Source organism: Phyllostomus discolor, chromosome 12 (genome assembly GCF_004126475.2).
Source record: "Phyllostomus discolor isolate MPI-MPIP mPhyDis1 chromosome 12, mPhyDis1.pri.v3, whole genome shotgun sequence".
Classification (NCBI taxonomy): domain Eukaryota; kingdom Metazoa; phylum Chordata; class Mammalia; order Chiroptera; family Phyllostomidae; genus Phyllostomus; species Phyllostomus discolor.
The window spans coordinates 71253697-71275504 of NC_040914.2; the positions used below are offsets into that span (position 1 = coordinate 71253697).

The 21808-nt window shown below is 42.1% G+C and overlaps 1 protein-coding gene across 2 annotated transcripts in view; it reads left to right on the top strand.

Annotated features, from left to right (window-relative positions):
- Window positions 1-20867, top strand: part of PLCG2 (phospholipase C gamma 2) — a 144873-nt gene extending 124006 nt beyond the window's left edge. For both annotated transcript variants that reach the window (XM_028501928.2, XM_036012265.1), the window contains exons 31-33: window positions 5951-6039; window positions 19514-19698; window positions 20406-20867. In XM_028501928.2, the coding sequence (XP_028357729.1) occupies window positions 5951-6039; window positions 19514-19698; window positions 20406-20448 (317 nt within the window). In that variant the 3' untranslated portion in view covers window positions 20449-20867. The remainder of the gene's footprint in view (window positions 1-5950; window positions 6040-19513; window positions 19699-20405) is intronic.
- The last annotated feature ends 941 nt before the right edge of the window (window positions 20868-21808 follow it).

Here is a 21808-nt window from a genome sequence, read left to right on the forward strand (position 1 = left end):
TGAGTAAGCAAGCTGCGGCTGGTGGACCCAGTGAGGCAGTGACTGCGGACCAGGGCAGAGCGCGCAGCCCAGGATCCCAGAGAAGAGACAGATCCCAGGAGAACGGAACTACCACCATTGTTTCCTCCCATCCCCGCTCCCGCCCCCGCCCCCACATATAACTTCACAATCTAGCGACTGGGGTGCCCAGCCCCAGTGAACACCTAAGGCTCCGCCCCCCACCTAACAAGAATGACCAGACCAGAAAAAGAAAGAAAAAAAAAAGGAGAGACAGGGAGAGATATGTTTCCAATAGAACAGATTAGTCCCCCAGGACTCATCCTTTTGAGCGACTAAGAAATAGCCAATCTATCAGATGCACAGTTCAAAACACTGGTGATCAGAAAGCTCATGGAATTGGTTGATTTTGGCTGCAAATTAGATGAAAAGATGCAGGTTACCATAAAAGAGATTCAGGAAGATATACGGAGGAGAGCCAATAATGAAGGGATGGAAACTGGGTCTCAAAACAATACAGTGGACCAGAAAGAAGATAGAATCAACCAAGCAGGAAAGCATGATGAAATAAGAATTAAAAAAAAAAAAACAACAAAAAACGAGGAGAAGCTTAAGAGCATCCAGGACATCTTTAAACGTTCCAACATCCGAATTATAGGGGTACCAGAAGGGGAAGGGGAAAAGCAACAAATTGAGCACGTATTTGAACAAATAATAATGGAGAACTTCCCCAATCTGGCAAAGGAAATAGTCTTCCAAGAAATCCAAGAAGCTCAGAGAACCCCAAAGAAGTTGGACCCAAGAAGAAACACACCAAGACACATCATAATTACATTAGCCAAGGTAAAAATGAAGGAGAGAATCCTAGAAGCAGCAAGAGATAAGGGGACAGTAACTTACAAAGGAATTCCCATCAGACTGTTAGCTGATTTCTCAAAAGAGACATTACAAGCAAGAAGGGGCTGGAAAGAAATTTTCCAAGTCATGAAAAACAAGGACCTACATCCCAGATTGCTCTATCCAACAAAACTCTCATTTAGAATGGAAGGGCAGATAAAGTGCTTCTCAGATAAGGTCAAGTTAAAGGAGTTCATCATCACCAAGCCCTTATTTTATGAAATGCTAAAGGGACTTATCTAAGAAAAGAAGATAAAGAAAAAATAGGTATGGTAAAAGGACAGCAAACTCACAATTATTAACAACCACACCTAAAGCAAAACCAAAAGAAACTAAGCAAACAGCTAGAACAGGAACAGAACCACAGAAATGGAGATCACATGTAGGGTTAGCAACAGGGGGGTGGGAGGAGGAGAGAGGGGGAAAAGGTATAGAGGATAACTAGCATAGAATGTAGGTTGAAAATAGATAGGGGGAGGGCAAAAATAGTATGGGAAATGTAGAAGCTAAAGAACTCATAAGTATGACACATGGACATGAACTAAAGGGGGGAGAATGTGGGTGGGAGAGGGGGTACAGGGTGGAGGGGAGAGAAGGGGGGAAATGGGACAACTGTAATAGCATAATCAATAAAATATATTTAAAAAAACCAAGGATAAAATTCATAACGATTTCAGTAGAAGCTGAAAAAAAATTGAAAAAAAATTTAACATCCATTAATGATAAAAAAAAACCTCTTAACAAAGTGGTTTTAGATGGAACTCACATTAGCTTGATAAAGGCTACATATGACAAGCCACAGCTAACATCATACTCAATGGTGAAAACACGGAAGTTGTTCCTCTAAGAGCAGGAACAAGACAAGGATGCCCACTTTCACCACTATTATCCAATACGGTATTAGAAGTCCTAGACATAGCAGTCAGACAAAGAAATAAAGGCACCCATATTGGGGAAAAAAGAAGTAAAACTGTCACTATTTGCAGATGACACAGTATTATATATAGAAAACCATACAGAATCCACCAAGAATTAATATAAATAATGAAAGAATTCAACATAGTAGCAGCATAAAAAATTAATATACAGAAATCTGTCACATTTCTGTACATGAATAATGAACAATCAGAAGGAGAAACAATTCCTGTCCTGGCCAAGTAGCTCAGTTGATTGGAGTTCCATTCCATATACCAAAAGGTTGTGGGTTCAGTCCCCAGTCAGGGCTGAGGTTGTGGGTTTGATCCCTGGTCGGGGCATGTACGGGAGGCAACAAATAGATATTGCTCACATCCATGTTACTCACTCTTTCTCTTCCTCTCTCAAATCAATAAACATACCCTTGGATGAGGATTTTAAAAATTTCATTTATGATTGTGTCAAAAAGAATAAAATACTTAGGAATAAATTTAACCGAGGAAGGGAAAGACCTGTATTGTGAGAACTATAAGACATTGAAGAATGTGAAAAGGACCCAAGTAAATGGAAGAATATGCTATGCTCATTAAAAGGACCGTACTACCCAAAGCAATCTAGAGATCCAATGCAATTCCTATGAACATACCAATGACATTCTTCTCAGAACTAGAATAATTCTAAAACTTATAGCTAAAGCAATCTTGAGAAAGAAAAACAAAGTTGGAGATATCACACGCCCTGATTTAAAACTATATTACAAAGCTATAATAATTAAAACAGTATGGCACTGGCACAAAAACAGACACATAGATCAATGGAGCAGAATATCCCAGAAATAAACCCTTGCTTATATGGTTAACTAATGTATGACAAAGGCAGTAAGAATACACTGGAGTAATGACAGTCTCTTTAACAAGTAGTGGTATAAAAATGGACAAAAACATGCAAAAAATAAAATGGGACCACTCTTACACCATATACAAAAAATAAATTCAAAATGGACTAAAGACTTAAATGTAAGGCCTTAAACCATAAACCTCCTAGAAGAAAACATAGGCAGTAAACTATTTGACGTCAGTCTGAATAATATCTTTTTGGACATATCCCCTCATACAAGGGAAACAAAAACAAATGGGACTTCATCAAACTAAAAAGCTTCTGCACAAGGAAGGAAACCAACCAACAAAACAAAAGACAACCTACTGAATGAGAGAATGTAATTGCAAATGATATATCTGATGAGGGGTTGATATCCAAAAGATACAAGAAACTCATACAACTCAGTAACAAAAAATAATAAACAATCCAACAAACAAGTGCTGGTGAGGATGTGGAGAAAAGGGAACCCTAGTGCCCTGTTGGTGGGAATGCAGACTGGTGCAGCCACTGTGCAAAACAGTATGGAATTTCCTCAGAAAACTAAAAACGGAACTGCCCTTTGACCCAGCAATTCCACTGCTGGGATTCTATCCTAAGAACCCTGAAACACCAATCCAAAAGAAGCTATGCACCCCAATGTTCATAGCAGCACAATTTACAATAGCCAAGTGATGGAAGCAATTTAAGTGCCCATCGGCACATGAGTGGATCAAAAAACTACAGTACACAGTGGAATTTACACAGTGGAATTCTGTGCAGCAGAGAGAAAGAAGGAACTCCTACCCTTTGCAACAGCATGGATGGAACTGGAGAGCATTATGTTAAGTGAAATAAGCCAGGTGGTGAGGGACAAATACCATATAATCTTACCTTTAACTGGAACATAATCAACAAAAGAAAAAAGCAAACAAAATATAAACAGAGTCATTGAAATTAAGAACAATCTAACAATAGCCAGAGGGGAGAGGGGAGGAGACAGTGAGAAGAAGGGTTTTCAGGAACTACTATAAAGGACACATGGACAAAACCAGGGGGCAGGGTAGAAGCGAGGGAGGGAGATGGGTTTGGAGGGAGTGGGGGGAGGGGTGGGGAGAATATATGGACAACTGTAATTGAACAATAAAATGTTCAATTAAAAAATAAAAAAAAATTATACCAAAAAAAATCTGATCAAAAGATAGGCAGAGGACATGAAAAGACATTTCTCTGAAGAAGACATACAGATGGCTAACAGACATGAAAAGGTGCTCAACATCCCTAATAATCAGGGAAATGGCAAATCAAAACTGCAATGAAATATCACCTCACGCCAGTCAGGATGGCTGTTATCAAAAAAGTCAACAAATAACATGTTGGCGAGGATGTGGAGAAAAGGGAACCCTTGTGCACTGTGGGTGGGACAGCGAGTTGGTAAGGTCCGTGTGGAAAAACAGTATGAAGATACCAATGATTTATATTTTGTTTGTTTTCTTTTGTTGATCATGTTCCAGTTAAAGTTTAGATTATATGGTAGTTGTCCCTTACCACCTGGCTTATTTCACATAGCATAGTGCTCTCCAGTTCCATTCATGCTGTCACAAAGGGTCTAAGTTCCTTCCTTCTCTCTGCTGTGTAGAATTCCATTGTATAAATGTATCACAGCTTTTTGATCTACTTCTTGGTATTTTTATGAAGAAAACAAAAACACTAATTTGAAAAGATATATGCACCCCTATATTTATTGCAGCATTATTTATGATAGCCAAGATGTGGAAGAAATGTAAGTGTCCAAAAAATAAAGCAGGTATGACACATACACATATACACAATGGAATATTATGCAGCAATAAAAAAGAATGAAATCTTGCCATTTGCAACAACATGGAATGATTTTGAGGGTATTATGCTAAGTGAAATAAGTCAGAGAAAGACAGGTACCATGTGGTTTCACTTATATGTGGAATCTAAAAAAAATAAAACAAAACCAGAATCATAGAAACAGACGAAAGGGGTTACAGGAAGGGGAGGATGATGGGGGAATGGATGAAAAAGGTAAAGAGGAACAGTCAATAATATTGTGATAAGTTTGCACAGTACCAGATAGTTACTAGAATGAGTGGGACGACCACATTGTAAGGTATAAAAATGTCCAGTCACTATATTGTACACCTGACACTAATATAACTAAGTAGAATATTGCACATTTACTTAAATTTAAAAGTTTAATTAAAAAAACAACTTTCAAATCAACCTAGGGCCAGATAGTGAATCCCCAAGGTACAGGGTTAAAATGAAAAATGTAAGGTTCAGAATTGCTTAAGTCAGAGTACTATCCTTTGCGATGTTAAAGGAAACTGAAATGCATAGGCTATTTTGAGATAATACTATTCACAGTGGTTCTTTGTGGAATAAGGAATTATGAGTGAATGGGAGTGAGACTTCCACTTTTACTCTGTATTTTTAAAAATTTACTGATTTGAGAGAGAGAAGCAAGGGGGAGAGGGAGGGGAGAGAGAGGGAAACATCGAGTTGTTGTTCCATCTATTTACGAGTTCACTGGTGTATCGGGACAACACTAACCAACCGAGCTGCCCGGCCAGGGCCTTCACCGTGTGTTCTTTTCCACTGCTTCACTAAAACAAGGAAACAAACCGGACTCCGAGATGTGTTGCCTTCAACATTACTTAGTGGGTGGTGGTGTCAGGGGGATTCCGCTCCACTTCAGCGCTCCTCCAAGTTAACATTTAAGTAAATAGGGAATGGCTTTCAGAGGAGGATGATCAATAGGGCTCTGAACTGCCAAGGGGCAGAAAGATTTCTTCCCATTGGAAATCTTTAAAGACACTCCCCCCATCCTTGGCCTATGCTTTTTGTAAAGGGCTAAGTGGAGAAAATGGATGCGAGGATGCATTACTCCTTTGAATCTTTGGCCTCTGGAGTATTTAAGGAATTGAACCACAGCTGCAGTCACTCTAAATTCAGTGTGTAATGTTCTGTGGGTTTTCATTTCTTCTGAGTGAATCATTTTCATTTCTAGCTGGCAGATATTTTTAACTCCCCTTTTCTGCACGGACCTGTCAGTCAAGCCTGCATTCTGGAGCCCCTCTCCATAACCATCAGGATGGGACCTCTGGCTTCCCGAAAGTCAGCCCCACTATGAGGCACTGACCTCTCTGCTCCTTGGACTAAGCATGTGATCCCTGGGTACCCCCCAAAAATGCTATGGTCAGGGAGACGTGCCATTAATTACCTGCCTTTGCATTGTTTTTCCTTTCTGCTGCAGGATTTAGATCTGTTCCTCTGAAGAATGGGTACAGCGAAGACATTGAGCTGGCTTCCCTCCTGGTTTTCTGTGAGATGCGGCCAGTCCTGGTGAGTGGAGAAGCCCCTTGGGGTTCCCTGAGCTACATCTGCTGGTGGGTAGCCATGGGTGATGAGTATGCTTGGCTGCTGGGCTTAAACCCATCGAGAGTTATCTAGCCAAACATATCACATCATTAAAAAAGAATTCCTCTCAGTGACAGATCTCCCCATAGGACCTACGGTTTTTTCTCCCAGCGTCCATCCTTCTTGGAGAGTGCCATATGATTCGATGAGTAGGCTATGTAGTTGGAAGGGTGAGGCTCTTTGGAAGTTCCCCATAGTTTCAGGCAAAGGCAATGCTCTTCTAGATACATCCACTCTTCCTGCATGTTTCTCTGCCTGTTGGTCTTGGGTAATCCCTTAAAAAGCCTGAGGGCATCCAATAAGGCCTTGTCATGGGGAAGGATGTTCATAGACCACAGCTTCCCCTACTGGGCAGCACTCCTCTTGTGGTTCTCTCTGCCATTGGAGAAGCCTGCCTTTGTGGTCCTTTCCTTTTGTCAAGGCCTTGAAGACATTTAACCCCTGCTTTAATTGACCAGTTAGGGAGACTAGAAGAAAGGGCTTGGCCTCCTTGAACTTTTCGAGACTGAGATAGCTTGCTGAGAACATAGCACCAAGCTGTAGGTATAGCTCAGGTCTTGGGTTTGATGGAGTATTTACTGTGATTCTGGAGGTTCCGAATCTTCTTGATGGCCTTGCCCACAGAATGAAACCCACTTGGTGTGTGTTTTTGTAAGGCCTCATGTGTGGCCAGTACAATCTCCCAAAATCTTTGCATTCCCTTGCCACAAAACCCAGCATGGGCTGGGGGATTTCTCTGGTCAGTTCAGCTCTTGTGGTATAACCTAGCGAGACCATGGTTCCGGACCCCAGCAGGCTGATGTGGGCTTGGTCACTGCCCTCGGTACACATCTTGTTTTCTTAGTCTGGTTGTTCTCTGGGTAGAGAGTCACAGCCTGTCCTGTTGTTCTTTTGGCTGTAAGCACTACACAGTGATTTGGAAGTTGCCTATTTGGGAACTTCCAGAATCTAGCTGAGAACTACCAAATGTGGAGGGAGGGTGGCAGGGGTGGGGATTTCTCTTAACAGCCATAGTCCATGTAGTGAAAATTCATGAACTCAATTCAGAGGAGAGAACATTAGCCTTTCTGCATAGCTACTTCCCTTCCATTTGGTTCTTGCAACCACGATAGTTTTACACCCCAAAGCATTTTAGAAGCATCGGAATGGAAGAACATGCAAAAATAAGAGAAAGCAGTAAAAACAGGTAGAGACCTAAAAGGCACACAAGTTGGGGGCCCTAGACCCTCACTGGTAGCCAAGGCATCAGTTTTTGTTGGTAAAAAGTAAGCTTATGATGATGAAATTTGGTTGCAAAAGGATAAGGAGATAGATGACAGAAGGCTTTTCCATTTTGGAATAATTTTTAAATGGTAGTGCTTTGGGCGCTGTCAAAAATAAATGCAGCATTTATGTAAAAATTATAGTTTTCACTTGAACCTTGAATTACCGGTCAAAAAATCACATTTTGTGATTTTTCCAGTGATAGAAATACCTGGCCATTAAAGTTTATATTAATTTCTCCCTTTGCCAGGCAACTGAGTCAGCCAGTGTGTCCTTATGGAGAATAAGCAAGTCTTCCACTTCTACTCTTTTACACTAAATGACGCATGTGTCAGCTTATCATGAATAAAACTATCCGAAGTCTTTAAGAAGTCCATTAAAAGACTTAAGTCAATGCATGTTATTTTGTATAAAGAGTTTTACACTGCACACAGTGCAGATTGTGTGGAAAACATAGTCTTATAATTTGGGGGAAGAGATGAGTAGATAAAGCTAGCATTTGGCCTGTTTGCTGCCTTCATTTCCAGGCCAACACATTTTTATGGAAATGTAATAGTGGTAATAGTGCAAATGTCTGCATACATGTGTAATTTTTTCTTTTTGCACTACTGACATTTGGGGCCAGATCATAGCTTGGGGCGGGAGTGGCCCAGTGCAGTGTAAGATGTCCCTGACCTCAACCTACTAAATGCCAGTAGCAACCCCACCCTCCTGCCCCTTGTATAACAGCCAAAACTATCTCCAAATATTGTCACATGTCCCCTGGGTGGTAAAAAAAAAAAAAAAAAATCATCCCCAGTCAACAACCACTGCTTTAAAGCAAGTTTATAAGCACTTTTCATGCTATTACCTAATCTTCATTAGCACTGAATGACTGACAGATTTTTTCTATCAAGCTGATCGACCATGGATTAAACATCCCCCTATGTTGGGCATTTAGATGGAATCCACTTATAAAGCTCTCAATGATCATCTTCATGTGGTTACTCTTTTCCCCCTCTAATTCAGAATGAATTCCTTAGCATCGATTCCCAGATATGGAGTTAGTGGGATCAGTTCACTGAGCAGGATGGCAAGAGGGTAAAACCTGGGCCTTCAGCAAAAGCCTGGAGTTAAGTAAGTTTGCAGACCCTTGACTCAGACAAGCTTACCTCTTCCTGGCCCCCTGACAGAGCTGGGATTCTGTTGCCTGGGGAAAGGAAACCAACACGGCCTCTCCGTGTACATAAAACCCTTTTGCAGACATTTCACCAAAAAAAAAACAAGCTATAGAAGTGGTTTCCGATGGTGGCTGGATGGCATTTGTCTAGGCACTGCTGTGCAAAGCTGCTGGGAGCAACTCGGAAACAGCATAAATAATGTAAATAATTAGGTGCCGCTGGCAGCAGAGACAGTTACCATATTTGAAAGAAAATGTGTTTACCCCGACTTGGGCGGGGGAAGCCCCATGCTGTTGGGGATGCCAGAAGAGTGTGGCAGAGGGGCAGAGGAGCAGGGGCATGGTGTGGGTTCCAGGTGCCACGCTGTTTCTCTGTGAAGGAATTTGGAAGAGAAGTTGTCTGAGTATGTGTAAATTCCGTTTCAGCTGCTGGTTTTCGACCTTTTATTTAATTCCACATCTGTCCCCTGGTTCTAAGCCACAGGTGCCACTGGCGTTTCTGCCCCCCGCTGTTTCTGGGAAGCCAAGCTGGGCTGTGTGCTGTAGACCTGGGCTTTCTCGTGCCCAAGGTCAAACTTTGTTTTATCACCGTATCCTTGTGATGTCAGGGGAAGACTGGTAAACAGCTTCACAAGAGATTCGTCTGAGCAGCTGATTGATCCAGTGAGGGCTGAGATGGAGTTTACTCATAAAACATTTGTTGAGATAGAGTTTAAAGCCCCAGAAAACTGTCAATAAGCACTTTAAGCCCCTTCTGAAGAAACCATTTATTTACATGTCACAATTACTTTATCAATTCTCAGTCCTTTACTCAGGTGTGTGTGTGGTTTACAAAGAGTATTTTCAGTACCATTTTATTACCTACTCTATTTAATTTGAAGCAGGAAAAGAAAAGAAGGAGGGATTCGAAAAAAATTCCCACAAACAACCTGTATATAACCACTGTTAGCACGTTGGTATATTTCCTTTGCCTGATATTTCCTTTGCATATATTTTCATGGTTAGAGTCATCTAATGCATATGAATGTGTGCCCTTTACCACTTCACAGATGACTCTATGCATTTTTCTATGTTATTACATGATTTTCCAAGCCATTAATGCCTGTTTCATTAGGTGTGGGTCGTTAATTCACTTGCCCATTCTCTCACTGATGGACAATTGGGTTGTTTGTAGTTTGTTACTTTATAAATAAGGAAAGTCTTTATATAACACTTTTTGATTAAAAAATTACTTCCTAAGGCTAGATATTTAGTAATGGAATAATAGATCAGAGAGAGAGAAAAAAAGACCATATATTTTGGGGTATATGTTGAATTGTCCTCTGAAAGTAAATAGTTTCTTTTAAGTTGATGTATTACATCCAGTCTTGCCATTAATTGAAAAGGGCCTTCACTCAACTGACCTAAACTTGGGAGATTCAGAAAAATGGGACAGGAGAAAGTATGGAAACTTGAATATTCCTTCCTAATCCTCATCAGTGGGCATGCTGGCAGTAGCTGGAGGGTGTGTTTGAGAAAACTGGCTACCCTGGGATCTTTGAGTACTGCTCCCCGGGTGGATGGTGCTTAGCTTTGCATTGGGTGGGAGCTAAGATGCAGGGGCTGGAGTAGCCTAGGGGAGAGGCCGGGGTGCTGTGTTTCCCGGTGAGTGCTCAGCCACAAGACGCGTGTGAGTCCCTTTGCAGAAAGACTCCAGCGCACATTCCAGAGTCCTGGAGGACCAGGACAGGGAGGTGCAGACTGGAGCTGAGCTGGTCCTGGTTTTTGAGGTTAGGGAAGATTTCCTTACAGTTGGAGAAACCCAACTGTTCAGACAAAGATCTTCTTGATACATAAATAGCTACATTTGCCAGTTTGCCCGATGTCACTCCCTAAAAGCAGAAACTGCTGTGCCAGCCATGAAGACCTGATGAGTTGACATGACTACCGAACAGACAAAACCACGAGGACACAGTGAGAAAAAGAACTGGCGCAGAGGAATGAAAGGAAGACGGACCCAGGTGGACATGGTACAGGTGGAGCTGAAGTAGAGCCGTTGGAAGCGGCCAGGGAGAACCCTGACTCATCAGTCACAAAAGCTTTCACAGATATCCAGGTAGAGCACTGGAAAAGATTTTGTGGAATTTGAAACAAAAAAAACCCCATTTCTTGAATTAAAAAATTCAGCATATGAACACAGGCCCTCACATGAGTGACCTAAAAAATAACATGAAAGAAATGTCTCATAATCAAGAGAGGGACCACCATCAGATGGAAGTCATAAGGGAAAAGATAAGCTCAGGGGACAGATGCAAGTGACCTGACAGGCAAGCACGTTCCAAGGACAAAGTGGAACAGAGGGGTGAGGAGCCATTACTGAAACAGTTAACAGAGGGAGCTGTGTCTGATTAGGTGCTTGGGAGGCTCACTTGCTTCCTAAAGAGTTGAATAGAGAAAACACCCACCCCTGCTTGCATTTCAGTAAAAGTTTTGAAGTCCATGGATAAGTAATAAAAGCTGAACTTCCCAACACACCAAGTTATCTACTGAGAAAATCAACTACATCTAACACCGGATTTGTCCACTTCACATTGGAAACTAGACTTAAAACACATACACTAAGCATTCATCTTAAACATTTTAGAAATACTCAAACTAAATGGAGTTGGAAGGTCAACTGGATGAAACACAAAACAAAGATGATAGAAGAGAAAACAAATGCTGATTCATTGAAAAGACCAATTACATAAACTCTTTTCCTGCTTAATGAAGGAACAAGGTAAGAGCAAAAACATGCATGGGTAAATATGGAGAAGAAGACTGAACCTCCAAATAATGAGAAGATATAAATAAATTTGAAATATGAGGGCAAATGTGTGACTGCCTTGAAGGATGTAAATGGGCTAAAGTTGTTTCAAGAAGCAGTGCAAAACATACAAAATCCTGTAGGAAATACTTGAAGGGTCATAAAACACTGATGAGACAAAACAGGTATCAGATCCAGATGGTCTTAGAGCTGTGTTCTACCTGAATATAAAGAATGTAATTCCAAGTTTAATGCATTGACATCAATAGAAAAATGGAAATGTTCCAATTAATGCCTTGAGCTATAACTTTCATATAAAAATTGGAGAAAGATAGTATGCCATCTCTCCTCCCCCGTGTACTGCATTCATAAATGGCATCATGGATTGATGTCATTTATGAGTACAGATGTTAAAATTCCAAAAAAAATTAGCAAGTCATTTCCACTATTTAACTAGAAGAACAGTATATTACAACCAAGTAGTTTATTGTGATAATGCAAGGATGGTTTAACATGGCACGATGAGCAACACATTTAGTGAGAAGAAGCATAAACTACTAGATGCCACAAATGTATCAAGTTAAATGAAATAATCAGTATAATTGTGGTGAGGAGGTAAAACTCTCTATTCACAAATTATGGTTGTGTATTTACAAAAACAGGCTGTAATTTTAAGGAGGCTGATTTTTGTTTGTTATTTATTAAGTCTAACCACTTTATTCTAGAAAATACAGGGTGGGAAGTAGGGACAGATGAGAAATCTCATTCATGATATTAACAAAAATTATAGCAACACATTAGGAGAAATTTAAATAAGAAAAGTACAGGGCTTATAAAGCAACACCCGAACAAGTAGAAATATATATATATATCAACCCTTCCAAAATTAATGTTTGATTGAAATCAGGTATTGGCATAAAATCACTTTTAAAAATTTGGGGAGAGGCATACAGAGAGGTAGATACAGAAATAAATGGGTTTGCATCAGTTACTGTGCAAACACACACACACACACACACACACACATACACTCTGGCTCTGTCTGCTGAGAGGGCCCAGAACCAGTGACACCCCAGTAGCAGTGAGCACACCTAAGTACCCTGGTTTCACTTTCTAAATATCATTCTCCAATAAAGGTAATCAGAGCTCTTTAAACAAGTGGTTGATTCCAGAGGTAGGACAGATGAAATGTAAAATGAGCCTGGACTGTCTGGCAGTTCCAGTAAGTAATGGAACTGAGAAAAGGGCTGAGAAAAGGATGGGGGACAGGTCATCGGATATAGGAACCACCCCAAAAGGGCTCCTCCCAGTGGCCAAAGTTGGAACAATTTGAGCAACAAAGTAATGATACTGGATTATAATATATAGAATAAAACAATTCACTCCTGGACATGTGAACATTTAATAATTAAATGAGAGAGAAGAGAGAGGTCATTCTTATAGAAGAATTCCAATTAAATGTGAAACGAATGTGAGAACTAGAAAATTGCTGTTGGAACCCCAGTAAGTGATTGCTACAGGTAAGATCTGCCAGTGGATGCTAAAGTGAGTGAAGGTCTGAGGAGACACAGGATATTTGTATAGTCTTCCTTTAAGAAATTTATTAATTTGAAAGAAAAATAGCAGCTCGATACTGGATGAACCCAGCACACACCATCTTAACCAAATGACCAGTGTTACCACCAATGAGAAGACACCTCCTGAGAGGGGTACGTCACTTGGTGGGATGGTGTACAAAATGACCCACCAACACTCTTCAAAAGTGGCAAGGTCACAAAGGATGAGACGGAGAAAATGCTGCAGGTTGGAGGACTCCAAGGAGACACAGGAACTAAATGCAATGTGGGATGCTGGATTGGATATTGGAACAGAAAAAGGACATTGGTAGAAAAACAGATAAAATCTATAGTTAACAGTATTGTGCCAGCAGCAATTTCTTGGTTTCGATGATTGTACTCTCATTGTATAGGATGTTAACCCTGGGGAATCTTGGGTGTGGAGGGTATATGAGAGCTTATTATTCTATTGCAACTTTTATGTAAGTTTTAAAATTTCATCATAAAATAATTAAATGAATAAAGCATCGGGGAAGGGAGGAGGAAAGACAAAAACTGAAAAAGCTAAAGGCAGAAAACTCCATGGAGAGTTTGTCACGGGCCAGGTGCAATTTATTACCAATGATGTTCTGTAAGAATTCAAGGGCCTTAAATTTAAAAATATCTATACACACCCATTTAAAACAAGGGGTTACAGGAAATACAATGGGAAAGACTCTAAAATCACAATATAAACATAAACTGATAGAACCCAAAATAGACATATCTCCATGGGGAAAGATAAGAGCATGTGGGGAAAAGAGCCAAATCTTTCTCTGAAGATAATAACTAAAAACTGGAAAAAAAAACAAACCCAAGAGCATGCAGTATAAGCATTTTTTAAGAACTGTCACTAATCAAAGAAACAGCTACTGATTTGGGGGAGCAGGGATAATGAGGGGTGGGGGATGGTGAACAAGGAGACAGCTGGTTTGGGGGAACAATCCCTATAATACTTCTTGACTCTTTCAACTCTGTGCACACATAAGTGATACAAGCTGATATTGAACTTGAGGATGTAAGTGGGAGTCAATGATACACTGACAAGGAGCATGAGTTATTCACGGACCTTTGCTGTGAAGGTGAGAAGAGAGATGGGTCAGTTGGTGGAGGGGGATGTGGGGTGAGGGGAGAGCATTTTAAGGTGTGTTTGCGTGCTGCTGGAGGGGATGAGTTCATAGAGAAGGGCAACAGTGATGCAGGAGAGAGGAGGAATATGTGGGGGAACTGAGTACGAGAGAGATGGGACCCTGGAGCCAGCAAGAAAGAAGGCAGCGGACGTGGTGCAGGGGCCTGGGATGGGCAGATTTCCCGTGTCATTTCTTCTGTGTTGTATGTGAAACATGAAGCCAGGCCATCTGCTGAGACGGAGGAGGTTTGAGGAGAGCCCGAGGTGTGAAACAGTCATTTTAAGAGAGCAGAAAACAAGAATTCCTTAGCGGAAATAGGTGGTATTGTTTAATGTGCTTCCATGATGTGTTCATTAATATTTTATTTAGGATTTTTGCACTGGCTTTCACTGAGCGTTCAGTCTGTGGTTTTGGTCAGGCTTTGTTGCACTGGCTTCATTAAAAGTATTGGGAGACAGGCCTTCCTTCTTTCTCAGGGTTCTGGCACATTTTCCATAGAACCGGAGTTAACGCCTACCTACATGTCACAGGTGTTAAAGACATTGTTTATGAAAGTTCCTGGGCTTGACTATAAAACTTTCTCATTTTCTTCTGGAGTCAAATTGGTCTTTTCAATTATTTTCTCTTATGGGATAGTTTTCTATAATAGGAAATATAGATGCCTATTTCTGTTATATATATATTAGAGCTAGAGCCTTATAGTAAGTAAATATGAACACATATGTTCATTCTGTCTGTTATCATCTTGGTGTTTATTTATTTCACAGGTTCCTTCCGTTTCTTTTAATCTGTAGTTGTGTATCTATGTGGATATCTTATTTGGACTTTCACACATTTCTAGCTTAGATAATGGATTATCTACTTCATTGGTTCTGTTTGTGTTTTTCCCACAGAACCCAGTTCTTGCATTTATTTTATATTTTTATATTGAATATTTTGGTTTTCATTTTTTAAATCTTTTTTTTAAAGATTTTATTTATTTATTTTTAGAGAGGGAAGGGAGGGATAAAGAGAGAGAGAGAGAGAAACATCGATGTGCGGTTGCTGGGGGTCATGGCCTGCAACCCAGGCATGTGCCCTGACTGGGAATTGAACCTGCGACCCTTTGGTTCGCAGCCTGTGCTCAATCCACTGAGCTACACCAGCCAGGGCTATATTTTGGTTTTCTGATTCAGCCATTTCCAGGTTTGCCTTTATAGGTTCAGTCTGCTTTCCTTAAACTTCTGGTTTTATAACTCCTGTGCTGGGACACTTCATTCACCTACTTCACCTTGGTGACTGACACAGTAGGCACAGAAGGCTGCATACACAGATGATTCAGGGCAAGGTGGGCTTCGCTTTTCCAAAACCCCCTCCAGAAAAAAAGATTTGGCAAGTGCCCAGGACTCAGGCCATGGTCAGCTGCTTGCTTGAGGGATTGGGATGAAAGTGGACAGAGTCCTGCAGCCTGTACTATTCCTGAGAGCCCAGAGCCCCCAGCCATCACCCTAACACTTAATTGATCCTGCCCTTGGGGGGCCCCTGCCTCCTCCCACTTACAACATTCAGAAAACCAGATACCAACATACATATTCAAGGCAGGAATCATCCTTCCCATCCAAGGTGAGCTTGAGCATTAAAATTTTAAGGCACTCAAGGAAAATAATACCAATAGCTAACAAATGTAAAAGCAAGAGAATTCACTCCAGTGAATCTGCAAACGACTTTGAAGTAAATTTTTTTTTTCCAGAGCAAACCCAATAAGTAGTATTTTAAAAGAATGACCCTTCTTACTATTGATCAAGAACACGTAGGCATGAAAGCACCACTTAGGAATCCTGGAAATGTAGTCTGAAGAATTATGAAAACAACTGCTGCCCTGGCTGGGTGGCTCGGTTAGCGCATCATCCCAGCATGCCAAGGTTGTGGGTTCAGTCTCTGGCCAGGGCACATACAAGAAGCAACAAATGAATGCATAAATAAGTGGAACAACAAATAGATGTTTCTCTTTCTCCACCTCTCCCCACCCCCCAAAAATTAATCAAATAAAAAAAATACTGCTTTAAAGCTTAGTAAGTGGGAAATTCCAGGAAGGATGCAGTTTAAGAAAGAATTAGTAAATGTGAAGATTATATTAGAGAAATCAGCTTTGGATGCAGCAAGACAAGCTATGAATATGAAAAATAAGAGTTTAAAAAAGGATGGTAGGATGAGAAACATCAACATAAAATACTCGAGACGTTGATGGCTGAGGGTCTTCCAGCACTGAAGAGACACGAGTACTCCGACTGGGAACACGGCAGTACGCGGCAGTGTAGGTCTGTGGACAGACACATCATGTTTCGTTGACTGGGCAGAACCAGGAGAAACAAAATCGTACAAGAGAGCGAGAAGACAGATCCCCTCCAGAGGATCGAGCGGGACGATGACACTCCCACCCACAGTGGCAGCAGCCTGAAGACTAAGGGGCACCTTCAAAGTTGGTTAAGGAACAAGCCGTCAGTCTGGACATCCTGTGTCCTGATAACAGTCATTCAAGAGTGAGGGCAAAAGGAAGGTATTTTCAGACACACAAAGGGAGATAATTTAGTGCTAATAAACCTTTGTAAAAGAACTTCCAAAATATTCTAAAGCAAAAGGGAATACAATGTAAGAAGCATGGTGAGCAAATAAATCAGAAAACAGAAATAGCATAAGACTTGGAAAAGAAAAACAAACTACATTTTTTGTGTGAAAACTCAGACTCAAAGAGAAACAGTTAGTAATTGTCTCCAAATTCTAGGAGTGATGGAGGGAGTCTTGATTGGGAGGGGTGCTTAGAGTGGACAGTGCTCTGTATCTTGACTTGGAGGTGGCTTTATAGCTGTTTGCTTTACAGTTATTCATTAAAACCGTATACAGTAAGTCCTCACTTAACATCAGTAGGTCCTTGGGAACTGCAACGTTAAAACAGCATATAACAAGACCAATTTTACCATAGGCTAATTGATATACATAAGAGTTAAGTTCCTATAGCATACTGCTGGTCACAGAAACATCACCAAACTTCTAAATAATGACCCCAAACACTTCTAACGTTGAACATTGCAATAAATGTGAGCTAGACATACATTTAAGAAACATTAATAAAAATAAGTAATATAACTCTTCTCCAAACTGCGTATTCCACTTCAGGGTGGCAGGTGGCCTGCGCCGTCTGCACCGGACGCCCTTCCAGCGCAGGGCGCGCACACACTCTCACCACACTCGCTCAGACAGGGGCAGTGCAGACACGCTGGTCTGTCTTACCCACATCTTTGGGACGGGGAGGACAGCAGAGGACCCGGAGAAAACCCACACAGACCTGGGGAGAACGTGCAGACTCCACACAGACAGAGGCCCTGGCTGGAATCCATTTTTTTTTCTCAGCGTTATAACGAAAGGATGTCGAACGAAACATTATTCAAGGCCCTGCTGTATATGTTTACTTTTCTGAATGTTATGATTTTACATATGTGGAATACTAAGGACTAAATTATATAATATGATATAAAAAGCGTTGGGATTTAGAAAAGGAGATAAAGGGCTTTAATCATAAAAGCGTTAGTAGAAAAGACAGACTTGGAACTTAACCTGAATAATCAATGGCCATTACATATATGAAAGCGACAGAAGTGGTTTTCTTCTAGGTGGGGAGAAGGGGAAAAGACCATGTGTAGTACAGGGTTAATATGTAAATGGGCCGTTTGTTTTGCTTTGCTTTATTTTTAAAAGGAAGGAAAGCTGATCTCCATGAGGAAGGGCATACATTTAAACAGTCATTAGTGACTATTCCCAATGCCTCCCTCAATTCTCTGAATTAGTCACCATGGACTGGTCACTCTACCTCCAGCCCTATGCAGAGAAGCTCGTCTTTTTACTCCTCTGCACCTTTGTACCTTTGTGAGTGGCCAGAATAACCTGCGCCCTCACTGTCCCCACTGTCCAGAGTCAGATTCGACCTGTTATACTGAGGGCTGTCCATGATGGTTTGTTAGGGCATTAAGGTGGGGAAAAAATTGTACAGCAAGATATGGTCCGAGTCCATTTTTGTAAAAATAAATGACAGAGGAAGCTCATTTGTGTACTCTGATGCACGTTTTTGTAACACTGGAGTCTCTCAAACTGTTCCCTCAGTGGTAGCAGTCAACAGACTGACTTTCTGAGCAACCATTCTGCACACTGTAATAGTCAGCAATCTTTTAAAAACATCAGTGGGGTAAAACACCCTTGCTGCCTTCCTCCGCTCCTCCTGTGCTAAAACCCAAACTTCTTACCCTGATAAATTTTTTTGTTAGCATAATGGAGAGAATATTTGGGCTCAGACACTGCAAAGTTTACAGGTAGACTTGCTTCAGTCATGGCTGGATCCAGGTGCTCCCCAATGGTTCCGTCTCCCTCTTGTGGCTTCATTCCCAACACTATATGTGACAGCAAAGGGGCCACTGGCAACTGGAAACAGTCATCACTCAGCAGATCCCCAGGAAAAGAAACTGTTGTTTAACCAAGAGCACAAACCAAAGCCCCATGGGTGCTTCTAATTGGCCCGGCTTAGGTCATGTGCCTGGAGGTGGTGAGGAGCAAGACATCAGCACTGGCTAGAACTGAGTCACATGCCCATCTGTGGGGCATAACCTGTGTTACCTTGGCTTCCTGCGGGGAGGGAAGTACAGCCCTACTGAGATATAATTTATATATCATGCAATTCACTCATTTAAAGTATACAGTTCAATGCTTTTTAATATACTCACAGTTATTCCGCCATCACCATGATCCATTTTAGAACATTTTCATCACCCCCAAAAGAAGTTCCTGCTCATTACTTGTCTCCACTCACTCCATCCCCACCCCAGGCAACCACTAATCTGTTTTGTCTCCATGTATTGATATTTGCCTGGTTTGGACATTTCATGTAAGTGGAATCATGGCATGTGGTCTTTTGGAAATGGCTTTTGCCCCTAGTGTAATGTTTTCGAGGTTCATCCATGTTGTAGAGTGTTACTTTGCCTTTTAATAAGGCCCTTTATGAAATCTTAAATGATCTGCTGGCTCCTGACTACCTTTCTGTCCTCATATTAGCCTGTTCTCTCCCTCGCCTGCGGGGTTCCACTTCACTCACAGAACTGCTGAGACCCTTTGTGCTGGGATATAAGGGCCCGAAGGTGGTGTAGATCAGTGAAAAACCAGATTTGGTTAAGAAATAACAATGGGCAATGCGTCGTTATTCAGTGTTTCACAATGAAGCCATCCTTTATTGTGAACGAGCACTTTTTTAGATTGCTTGCTTCCAGTGCAATAAATGATGGCCAGTTTTATCTTTGGTTAAAGTAGGCCCTGGATCTCCTGGGATCATCCCAGTTGTAAACCTTCTGCCCTATGCTTCCCTCAGTCACACTCTTAAGATGGCATGGCCCACCTTCTGGTTTGGAAGACACGTCATCACATGGTGGTTCTCTTCTCTACTCTCCAGGAGAGCGAAGAGGAACTCTACTCCTCCTGTCGCCAGCTGCGGAGGCGGCAAGAAGAACTGAACAACCAGCTCTTTCTATACGACACACACCAGAACTTGCGCAATGCCAACCGGGATGCCCTCATTAAAGAATTCAATGTCAACGAGAACCAGCTCCAGCTGTACCAGGAGAAGTGCAACCGGAGGTAGGTCAGCCCCTTCCCCACCTGCAGACCCTCATGTCTTGCTCCTCTCAGCACAGCAACCTTGAGCACCTGGGGCCAGGCTTTGGGAGGGCACCACCATCTTTAGAAATCCCTTGATCAATACCCTTGACTTTAGCTCTCTTTGCTCAATAAATGAACTTTTAGTATTATCTTGAGTATCTGCACCTTCCCTAAGCCGAACTGTCATCACTAGAGGGACACTCAATATAATAGTGAACATGAATGATGGCCACTACCTTTTCAAGAGCCCCTGTCGCCTTCCCAAGAAGGGGCTAGTCCAGTGGTCCTGAAGCAGGGCAGAATCTGCCCCCGCCCCACCATGGGGTGCTTTGGATTGTGCTACAGACATGTAATGGGGGTAGCACAGCCAGGGTGCCTACTGTCCGGTAATGTGCCAGGCAGCCCCGCTCTGCAAAGCACTGACCCCCGCAAAATGCCTATGGCAGCCTCCAGTGGAAACAGCGTGTAGACTGCTTACCCATATTCTTCTCACTGCATCTTTACTTCAGCCTAGCAAGTGGCAGTGACCAGTGAGGAAACTGAGACTCAGAGAGGTACAGTATCTTGCCAAGAGGTCACCATCCAGCCACGAATGACCTGCAGATGTGTGGACGGGAACTGTTACTGAGCACACGGCCTGTGTGTTGTTGGCCCAGTGGATGACAGTGAAATCTGTTTCATTTCAGGTTAAGAGAGAAGAGAGTCAGCAACAGCAAGTTTTACTCATAGAAGCCGGGGTATACGTGTAAGGGTGTTGTGTGTGTGCATGTGTTTGTGTGTAGAAGAATGTGCTGCATTCAGACTCTGGGATCATGTGAATCTGTGACGTCATCTTCTGGTCAAGTCTACCGTCAAGATCACATTTCTGAAGGAGACCCAGTCGGCATGAGTTGGGGCGATTTCCTCCTAATTTTTTCATCCTAGACTATTTCTTAACTTATAATTCTCTCTAGGGGATCCTAAAATCACGCTCCTCGTTTTCGGCCTCTTGTGTTCCAAACCTCATTGAATAAAAGCAATGAAAACCTCGAACAGTTAGACCTTCTGCGCACGACCTGCACGGGGAGCAGGATTCCTTTTCTGGCTCTAAAAGCCCAGGTAGTTGACTTCCACGGACAATGAGCCCACGATGTAAGCAACTAATAAGTTAGATTCTGAAAAGGATTTTAACTGAAAGGCAAACGATTCTACGGGTAAGGCCATCGGTGTTCACTAGGGTGCAAAGAGGAGCCCTGCCCCTGACCGCAACATCTGCCCAGCCTCCCTGCCCCAGGTCAGCGGGCTCAGCTCACTGCACCTTAACTACCACTAGCTGGCTGGCTAGACAGACCTGCTGCAGTGCCTGAGTCAATGGAATCTGTTCATTAAGACAATTTCTAGTTAATGGTAGAGACTTGCTTTGTGACTGGAGTTATTGGGAGTGCGAGGTGGAAATTTTGGAGTCATTTTGATTTAAAAAGCCTGTTAGAAACCAGAGATCCAGTCAGCTTCTTGCTCACCCCTGCTCTGCCCACTCCTGAGCTGGCTGTGTGACCATGGGGGAGGGCCCTGGGTCTGCAGCTCCCACAGACAAGAGGTCAATTTACTGATTAAATGAGGTGATGCAAGTTAGGCTCCAGTGGGGAATTCCTCTGAGTGACTCAGTTTTCTGTAGAGCAAGCTGAGCCTTGGGGCTTCAGCATTAGAAAGCTGCAGAAAATCTCAGATGCAGCCACCTCAAGGCAGCAAACCCACCTAGGACAAGAGAACACTCCTCTGTATCTGGAGATACAATATAATGATTTGTACAGTGTGATGACTTAACAAGGCTTTTTAAAGATGAGGACAATAATTGAGGGTGTGGTTAGTAGAGTGGTAGCTTAGCATGAATTGAGAAGAGACTTAGAGGGAAAAGGTGTAACTGAAGAGAAGATTGTGGTGGGGAGGAGCAAACTAGCAGGCAGTGAGACTGGTGGTTTTAATTGGATGGAACGGGGTCCTAGCAACCCATTCAGCCCTCCCCTGGTTACCCTGGGCTCAGCCCTCCCCTGGTTACCCTGGGCTCAGGGTGCACAGACTGCTGGTGGCAAGTACATGAAAACCAACTAGG